Below are 10,463 nucleotides of genomic sequence, written 5' to 3' on the forward strand. Positions count from 1 at the left end.
GGACTAATGAGGCACAGCAGTCCAGGGACAAGGACTAGAAGGCAGGAGGGGACAGGAAAGCTGGTGATAGGGAACCCAAGTTTGAGAAGGGACAGTGTTGACATGTCATGGGGTTGTTAACCATTGTCGTAGGGCAATATGTGTACTAACTGTTTAATGAGAAACTATTTGTTCTGCAAACCTTCATCTAAGGTACAAAAAAGAATCATATATGTGAGTTCAAATTGACAACAGCAACTCAAAAGGTTTGATGGGAATCCTAGGGGACAGTGAGTTGAGGATAATGGTGATGGAATAATTTGGAAAAGGATAGTGAGAATAGCAGCACAGCTGGAAGAATGTACTTGATGTCATTGAATTGTACTTGTAGAAACTTTTGAAATGGTACAACTTTAGCCGTATATATTTTCACCAAAAAAAAAAGGTCCTCGAGGTAGAGAAGGGAGAGTGTTGATATGTCATGGGGTTCTTAACCAATGTCATAAAACAATATGTGTACTGGCTGTTTAATAAGAAGCTATTTGTTCTGTAAACCTTCATCTAAAGTACAATAAAAAAAATTTTTAAAAATTACTGTAACCTTTTAAAAATCCTGTAAGTATATATTAAGGTTGTAGGTCCAGTTGGTATTTTAATTAAATTCTGCTTTAAATGTGATATTATACAATCATATATACATGTTCATTAGATGCTACATCTCATTTTATATGTTAAACTTGATCTCTCCCAACACACACACACACACACACACACACACACACAGGTATATAGTACCTTGCGACACTTAATTTCTGTCTCTGCCAGTGGCTAACATTCAGTTCTTGACCATTTCTGTCAAAAATGCAAGTTTGGTTTTTACTGTAAAAAATAGAGTAAATTATATTTAATGGGCTTTTAAGTATAGTTGTTTGACACAACACTTAATTGAAGATAGGCAGTTTTACTCTTTTAAACTGTGAGTTGGGATTATTTTCAAGCAATGAAATATTTCTTTGATTATTCTCTTATTTTCTGATAAACAGAGACTGTAATAAATCCTGATCCTGTCTTTGGTCTAGATATTTAGTAGCTTTGTATGTGCTTTCTTTGATAGCAACATGCATTAATATTTATAACCGTTTTCCTTTGCAGCATCTCCCAGATGGCTCCACGCCCAGTGCACATGTTGAATTTTATCTTTTACCGTATCCCAGTGAAGTTCGTAGGAGGAAAACAAAATCTGTTCCAAAAAGTACCAACCCCACTTACAATGAAATTGTAAGTATGACTCATCTCTTGTCCAGTCATTTTATATTTTTCTTACCAATTTTCAGTGTAACAACCAAATACGGAAAATTTACAGTAACTGGCAGCATTATTCCATACAGGAAAGACATTTCCAAGATAGCCACTGTGTGCTGATCACTATTCTAGATGTTACAGGAAATGGAAATTACAGATACTGCTCTCAAGGCATTTATGAACCAATATGCAAATTGTGGCTAACCTCCAGCAAGGGCCCAAGTCTATGTGGGGTTTGTTTTGCATACTAACTTTATCCCTGACTTCCTCTTCTTTTCTCTAACTTTATTTTCCTTTACTTGATTTTCTTTACCCAGTAATGTTATCATAATCTACCATGTATATAACAGTATATCTCATTAGAGTTCTTTTGAAAATCAAAAAAAAAAAGAACAAATTAAAAATTCAAATTAAATTAGTTAATTTATATGGCTCTCTAATTTATTTATATTGTACTGTTTGAACGTCCAAGCACCTGTTTTAAGGCAAACTCCTACATTTATTCTCTTGATTCCATCCTTTCCCATTTCCTCTGTACCTTGTTCACGCGATTATTCACTCACTTTTTCTCACTGGATCCTTGACTTAAAATTCTTTTAAAAAAAAGAAAATCCCTCAGTTCCCCCATGCCTGTGGTTTTGTTTTTAGGTGCTGTTTAGTTGGTCCAGACTCATAGCGACACTGTGAACAGCAGAACGAAACAGGCCAGCCCTGTGCCATGCTCACAGACATTGCTGTATTTGAGTCCATAGTTATAGCCACTGCGTCAGTCCATCTATTGAGGATCTTCCTCTTTTTCACTGACCCTCTTCTTTACCAAGCACAATGTCCTTCTCCAGGAACTAGTCCCTCCTGATAACATGTCCAAAGTATGTGAAATGAAATCTCATCATCATTACTTCTAAGGAGCATTCTGGCTGTACTTCTTCCAAGACAGATTTACTCGTTCTTCTGGCAGTCCACGGTATATTCAATATTCTTCGCCAACACCATAATTCAAAGCCATCAATTCTTCTTCCATCTTCCTTATTAATTGTCCGGCACCCTTCCTTAATGCATACAAATTTTCTTTACCTCATCACCTCCAAATTTTTGCAAAATTAATTCATACTTCTTGCTTTCACTTCATCACTTCCATTTCACCCTTCAATCCTTTGCAATCAGGTTTCTGACCTTTATTGACACTGCTTTATCCAAGTGGCATCAGTAAACTCCTAATTGCCAAATCTAATGGTTCCTCAGACTCTCCTTCCCCAGACAACTGTAGAACGTTCAGCACTACTGACCACACGCTCTTTCTTAAAACTTCTTTTTTGTTTTCTCATTTCTGCCTTTTCTTAGTTCTCTTTTGTCTTCTCCAACCGGTCCCTCATTTTCCTTTACTGCCATTTTTCGTCTTAAAATATTGTTCACTGAAGTTTCATGATGTACGCTCATTTCCTCTTAAGGTACATGCTCCCAAAATTATCTTAGGTATTCACAAATTTTCACCTATATGTAGGTTGCATCTAAATTTATTCCTCAAGCCCTAGCTTCTCTCACAGCTCCTGATCTGCATTTCTACCTGATTACTGGAGAGTTCCAAATGAATGTCTCCTAGGCACTTTTAAGCCAGATTTTCCTCTACTGTTTGCGGTCTCAAAAGATACCTTTGAACGTCACCTCCCTCTCCCACACTCACATATCCAGCAAAAAGGAGGAAGGAGAGAAGTTCTGAAGCAAAGTGGAGGTCAGGGGATACTCCAGAGACCCACTTCTTTGGCTCCATTGTTCAGGCATCCCCTTAGGTAAATTTTGGGACTCCACAGAACAAGGGTTATGCAATATATTTTAGGATAATTTAGTTAATAAAATTATTGTAACCATTTGAAAATCCTAACTATATGAAGATATATATATATAGGTTATATGTCGGACCTACGTTAACATACTTAGAAGATATATATAGAGAGAGAGAGAGACTTGATATAGCGAGTATATACATGAACTAGAGAGAGAGATTTCTCTAATTTAGTAAAGAAAAACATTTTCACATTTTATTGTTTTTCATGATGTCAACAGCTAAAGATATATATCCCCCAATATCCCTGGTTTCCTTTACAGCTAGTAGATTACTTGTTTCCATACTTTTGGAGTACACAACCCTCACCATTAGTATCAAGAAACTTCTCATGCTCTATGCCGTACTTTAGCACTTGTAATCTGCGGAAACACCTAATGACAAAAACGCCACAGATAATTCAGGAAAGTTTTAGATCAACTTGTTTTATTTATTTCAATCTTTTATGAATTATAAAAACAGTAGTAAATACACGTATATGAATATTATTTGATAATACTTGATGTGTACATAAATTTACCAATGGCTTGCAATAATTCTAGGCTTCCACACATCCATGTCCCATTGATTAGAAATCACTGCAGTATTTTCCCCATCAATGTATGCTTATAGCATGAACTCACTTTGTTTGTACCATAGGCACGTCTATAATCGTTTCAAATGTCGTGTGTACATGAATAGCAAACTTCAATTTACACAAAATCTAAACGAGCAGAAATTCAAATTAATGTATGGGTAAGTGGTTATTCTAATCATTTAGTGATCTGGAAAATAAGCAATCATCATATAAATAAGTTTAGTAGGGAAGCTGGTTGAATTTGTAAAGCCATAAGAAAAGGAAAAATCACAATATTTTAATTTTCTGCCATTATACTGTGTCTGTATCTGTACAAAGATATTTGTAAGAAATGCAAAAGAAAGTAAGCACAGATTTTAACTCTGGCCTTACTTCCTCTTGTCCTCAGTTGTAATGTAAGACCCAAGCTCTGTATCAAGTCCTCTCAATTATTTCTGTGCATCTTAAAGGAATACGTCCTGTGTGCTTACAAGAAAGCCCAGTAAGTTATCACATAGCATCTTCCATGTGTTTAACTTCTACCCTGCTTTCACCTCCTCACTCAGTACTGCTACATCAGCTACTCACCACAGCTGGGATTTCTCAAATTGCCAAAGTCATGCAATGTTCTAGGAAGTGGGAGAGAATGACCTCCCTCCCCTCTGTATAAATTTCTTAGAGGAATCAAAGAGAACATTGCATTGTATCACCAATGTCTTACAAAGCTTTTCATGAAAATACACCCCGTTCTCATTTATCAACTTGTTAGGTTCCAAAGATCAGATTGTTATGCAAAATCAGCATTATGCAAAAATGGAGGGTCACCACCTCATATCACAAAATGGAGGATGACTACATCATTACGTAACTGCCAATTTACATCATTACATAACTGCCAAACTACTGAAAACCGTGTATCAGCCACGTTGACACATAACCTTAACCATCATAGCCAGCGTCACTCTCATCTCACACGTTGGTGTTCATTACTGCCAGACGTACATCATTAATTGTTGTAAATGTGAAACGTTGAATAACAAGATAATTGATCAGTGAGGAGGTGTAGTTCTTTCCTTCTTGATTCATAGCCCTCTCCCTCTAATACCCAGATATGAGAGAGGCTGGCTCACGGGCATTTCCAAGTGACAGAGGCTCCCCACTTCAGACACTAAAGCTTTGGGACAAGGTCAAGCTTATCTGCTTGACACTTCTCAGTGAGTCCTAACAGGCCTAGCCAGCAGTTTCCCTAACAACCTTCGTCATGTACGAATCCCTGTGGTAGATATGACTGGGCTCAAGGTGAGGCTGAGATGGGCTAGGAATGTGCCTGGAACTGCCTTACAGCTTTTAAGAAGCAGAGCTAGGATTCTGCTCCCAAACCATTGCTCTTTCCACTATACTACCTTTAGTATTTTGTTAAAAACCATCATTTTTTTCCCACTCAGATTCACTTCCTTTTTTTTTTTTTTTAATTGTGCTTTAAGTGAAAGTTTACAGTTCAAGTTAGTTTCTCATACAAAAATTTTTACCCACATTGTCATATGACCCTAGTTGCTCTCCCTATACTGTGAGAGAACACCCCTCCTTTCCACCCTGGATTTCCTGTGTCCATTCAACCAGCTCCTGTCCCTTTCTGCCTTCTCATGTCACCTCTGGACAGGAACTGCCCTTTTAGACTCATGTATCTACTTGAGCTAAGAAGCATACTCTTTACAAGTATCATTTTATGTTTTATAGTCCAGTCTAATCTTTGTATGAAGACCTGGCTTCAAGAATGGTTTTAGTTTTGGGCTAACAGAGAATCTGGGGGCCATATCTTCTGGGGTGCCTCCAGTCTCAGTCAGACCATTAAGTCTGGTCTTTTTACTAGAATTTGAGTTCTGCACCCTACTTTTCTCCAGCTCCGTCAAGCACTCTCTGTCAGGGTGGCCATTGGTGGTAGCCAGGCACCATCTAGTTCTTCTGGTCTCAGGCTGATGGACTCTCTGATTTATGTGGCGCTTTTGTCTCTTGGACTAATATTTTCCTTGCATCTATGGTGTCCTTCATTCTCCTTGCTCCAGGTGGGCTGGGACCAACTGATGCATTTTAGATGGCCATTTGCTAGCTTTTAAGACCCCAGACGCCACGCACCAAAGTGGGATGCAGAACATTTTCTTAATAAACTTCGTTATGCCAATTGACATAGATGTCCCCTGAAAACATGCTCCCAGACCCCTGCCCCTGCTACTCTGTCCCTTGAAGTGTTTGGTTGTATTCAGGAAACTTCTTAGCTTTTTAATCCAGTTGTACTGACTTCCCCTGTAGTGTGTACTGTCCTTCCCTTCACCTAAGATAATTCTTGTCTACTATCTAGTTAGTGAATACTCCTCTACCTCCTTCCTCATCCTCATAACCATCAAAGAATGTTTTCCTCTGTTAAAAACTATTGATGATTCATTAGAAAAATAGAATTTCTGTCATAACAAAATTGTATTTTAATAGTCAGTGTATTTTGTACATTGTATTCCTTCCTTAGATATTATCCTATTATGTTATAAAGAGTAAGCATAAATTAGAAGGGACAGAAAAGGCTGTTGTATGTGTTCAGTGGTAGAATTCTACCCTACCATGCAGGAGACCTGAGTTTAGTTCCCAGCCACCACCTATGTGTCAGTGAAGGTTTGCATGTTGCTATGTTGCTGAACAGGTTTCAGCGGAGTTTCCAAACTAAGAGCAGGAAGGATTGGCAGTCTACTTCCAAAATATCAGCCAATGAAAACCCTGTGGATCAAAACAGTTTAATCCTGTTGTACCTGGAGTTGCCATGAGCTGGTGGCCTATCAGTCTCAGCTAACAACAGCAACAGTGTGTTTTGCATACCTTAAAATACCTTGAAGGATACGCAGTAATTATCTAGCAGAGCACTAGGAATATGTTACACTCAATAAGTAATAGCTATTGTTATCTGTGTCGTCTCATTTAATATTCATAACAAGATAAAAAATTGTAAATGAAGAGATTGAGGCCCAGAGCCCAAACATTTTGCGTAGGGTTATGAAACTAGATTTCAAACCCTGAGGTACCTGATTCCAAAGCCCATGTTTACCACACTAAATTATACTGTGAGTTATCCCTACCTCTAGGAGCCCCTGTGGCACAGTGGTTAAGCACCTGGCTGCTAATAGATAGGTTGGCAGTTCAAATCCACCAGCCACTCTGTGGGAGAAACAGGTGGCAGTCTGCTTCTGTAAAGATTAAAGCCTTGGAAACCCTATGGGTCAGTTCTACTCTGTCCTATAGGGTTGTTATGAGTCGGAATTAACTCGACAGCAATGGGAAGCCATTCACGAAGTTCTCTTGGTCTCTCGTGTTTTGAACTGTCATCCATCCTGCCTCCTCAAAGCTCTTCCCACCAGCGCTAGACACATTTCAGCTTCCATCTTATTGTTCTCCCCATCGCAATCATTAAAATACACTTTAGAATTATTTACTAGACCCTTGTGTCAGATAAATACGGTAAGTGCCTAGTATTTAAGTTTAATAGACATTCATTACTTTAAATAGTGTTTTTCTATTTGGTGTAATGATTTCAAATTCATAAATTCAATATTTGTCAGAAGGTAATGAAGACTTGGTTTATGCCTATGGGTAAAAAAATTATTATTATATTTATAAATTATATTTATATTGTAAAACCCATTGCCAATGAGGCAATTCCGACTCATAGCAACCCTGTAGGGCAGAGTAGAACTGCCCCATAGGGTTTCCAAGGCTGTAATCTTTAAAGGAACAGATTGCCCAGTCTTTTCTGTCCCTCAAAAAAAATTATTATGAAGTGAAATTAAAGGAGTTGTCCATTTTTTATTCTGTTTATGTGAAAGCAGAATACATATTAAATCAAGAAAATCTCAAAGAATATAATAATCCATGTACTTTTCTTGCATTATCCACTAATTATTCATTGCACAGTAGGAAAGTGGCTCGTTTGTTTAACAATGTTATAGATGCAATAAAGCAATTAAAAAATATATGTATCATCTATGATATGCAATGATTGCATGTTCAGAAAACTTCAGTTACTTTCAGGGAAATAAGTTTCACATAATGGAGCACAGAAAAAAAATATCCATGAAGTAATATAAACCTTGGAAGTTCAAATGTTTGTATTTTAACCAGGAAGGCAATTAATTCCTAAAGTCATTTCTTGGGACATTCAGCATGCTAACTACCTGGGAGACTCAATTCTGTCTGAAAGTATTTTCTCAATCCAACTGATGCAAAATACCAAGAAAACAACTGTTTCATGTTGTGTAATTGATGGATTTTTTCAGCTATAATTTATTAGTGTTTAATATGTACAAGGCTTTGTAGTAAGGTTTATGCTCATTATCTCACTTACTCTTCCCCATGATGCTAAAAGGTAAGTATTATTATCACCATTATGCAAATGAGAAAACATTCAGCTGACAACAGATTGGTCTAAATATAAATTATTGATATTTTTCTTACAAATTTAAATCTTTAGGGCTTATTTAGATGGTTCATAGAGTTCTTAAGTCAGGCTTTTCAAAAGGCCTAATGCTTAGAGTTATCTCATTTTCTGCTTCACATACAGTAATACTTTTATCTATTTTCTCTCTAAAATATATGAATTAATCTGCTATAAGTGTTGTAGGAAGGAAAACGGAGAATAGTTCAAACAATTCAAAATAGCCACTGTAGAGAGAAGGAAAGAGAACTGACTCTAAAGTCCTGGAAAGAGTTCCAGGCAGCATTGGGGCCCAGTTGTGGTCAAAGAAAAGGAATTACAATGGCAGGATTTTGAGATTTTTAAGGCATCCCTTAAAATTCCTTATTATCCCAGGAGAACTCAACACATGAGGAGGAATAATGTAATAACCAGTACTACAAACATAAAAGATAATCTGTCTGAAATGCCAGTGAGATTCTAGGAGAGGCAGCCAGGATCAGAATAAACTGCAATCATAAACTATACTGCATCTAGTGTCCCTTGATTGAATTATTATATACTTGATTTTAAATCATTGTTCACAGCAGCTAACAGGCTGATCTTGAACTGAATTTCATCGATAGTTTAATGGGTGCATAAATAGTGCCCTGATGGCATAATGGTTAAGAGCTTGGCTGCTAACCAAAAGGTCCGCTCCTTGGAAGCCCTATGGGGCGCATCTGCTCTGTCGTGTAGGGTGGCTATGTGTTGGAATCGACTCAATGGCACCTAACAGCAACATATTGTGCATAGGACCAGAAATCACATTCAGTACAGTGTACTAGAAGGGACACCGATGAGGCCTCTCAATTGACTCAGGGGACTTCCAGTTCAAGTTGTTTCCCCTGCTTTTTTGCACATGAAGAGTTTCTATCTTGTAGCTTGACTGTAAAAAGCAAGCAAGTTTATAGCAGCATGTGAACCTGCTTTTCTAAATATGTTCCAAAAAGCTTCCTTAGCAGCCATGTTGGATTTACACATGCGGCTCTCTCCTACTTTCATGATGGAGAACTAATTTCTTTATAGTACTACACTTCATAAAGTTTCTGTACAACTGTAGGTGCCTAGTGATAAAGCCTGTGACTTACCTCCTGGGTATTATAAAACATAGCTGAAGAGTACTAGAACTATTTCTGAAAATAGTTACATGACTAGTAAGTGAAAAAGAGCAAGACACAAAATTATGTGTACAGCATAATTACAGCTCAGATTCTTTAAAAGTGATTATGTACAGAAAACAAAAAGAATATCAAAATGTCAACTTTAATTATCTCCCAATGGTAGAAATACAGATTTTTTCTTTCTTTTTTGTTTCGTCCATATTTTATATAATAAGCATGTATTTTCATAATTAAAAATTAAGCAATTATAAACAAATAAGCCATGTGGACTGAAATATTATTACATGCATTTAAATGACACCAGGAAATCATGGAATTTGGTTGTAGTTCCTCATTAGCTTTAAATACAGAAGGATGATGTTCAAGTTCCAATGTTGTGAAACACACTCAAGGACAGTTAAAAGGTGAAGGGTATTCTAAATTCTTTCCTAGAGCGTAATCTGTAATCTTATTAAATTTGGGTGGGCAATTCCTAGTAGAATCAGAGTGAGTTCTTAGCTTCTTGGAGAAATATTTTGTCATTAACTTTCACTATGTTAGCAGAACCTTTAGCTTTTCAGAATTAAAGTCAGAAATGAAAGATTCTGAGAACATTAACCTATCCATTCCAGGATACAATATTTTAGCAGCTAAGTTTATTATTATTAGAAGCAATATTCAAAATAAAGGAGTGTTTATGCATGTAAGATTTATATTTTATTATTCTCTCCCTTTTCAGGTGGTATACAATGAAGTCACAGAGCTCCAAGGACACGTCTTAATGCTTATTGTGAAGAGCAAAACCACGTTTGTGGGAGCAATTAACATCCAACTTGGTAGTGTTCTGCTCAATGAAGAAAAATGGTATCCACTAGGAAACAGTATAATTTGACCATCGCTATAAACATATTTATTATTCATTAGCTACTTGTAGTTTTTTCACTTCTAGGCCTCTCTATCACACAAGACATTTTTACTATCTAAGATAGTGTAGGGTAGTAAGGACACAAGAAAAAGAAATCAGAAAAATCTTTTATAGTTATTTATACTTTACCTACATTTTCAGGGTTTTCTTAGGATCTTTTCTTCTTAAATGGAGTGCCAATTAATTGTGTGATATTCAATATGTAGAATAAAAGGAATTTAATTTTAGTACGTCTTTTAAATCAAACATATGTTGACATTTTGTTTTAA

At 36.7% G+C, this 10,463-nt stretch overlaps 1 protein-coding gene across 1 annotated transcript in view; it reads left to right on the forward strand.

The window, feature by feature from the left end:
* PIK3C2G (phosphatidylinositol-4-phosphate 3-kinase catalytic subunit type 2 gamma) overlaps positions 1–10,246 on the forward strand; it is a 417,122-nt gene extending 406,876 nt beyond the window's left edge. Inside the window, exons 31-32 of the mRNA XM_012559647.2 lie at positions 1,132–1,257; positions 10,009–10,246. Coding sequence (XP_012415101.1) covers positions 1,132–1,257; positions 10,009–10,161 — 279 coding nt within the window. The 3' untranslated portion in view covers positions 10,162–10,246. The remainder of the gene's footprint in view (positions 1–1,131; positions 1,258–10,008) is intronic.
* Positions 10,247–10,463: the final 217 nt, after the last annotated feature.

The sequence above is a fragment of the Trichechus manatus genome, unplaced genomic scaffold (assembly GCF_000243295.1).
Source record: "Trichechus manatus latirostris isolate Lorelei unplaced genomic scaffold, TriManLat1.0 scaffold00289, whole genome shotgun sequence".
Lineage (NCBI taxonomy): Eukaryota > Metazoa > Chordata > Mammalia > Sirenia > Trichechidae > Trichechus > Trichechus manatus.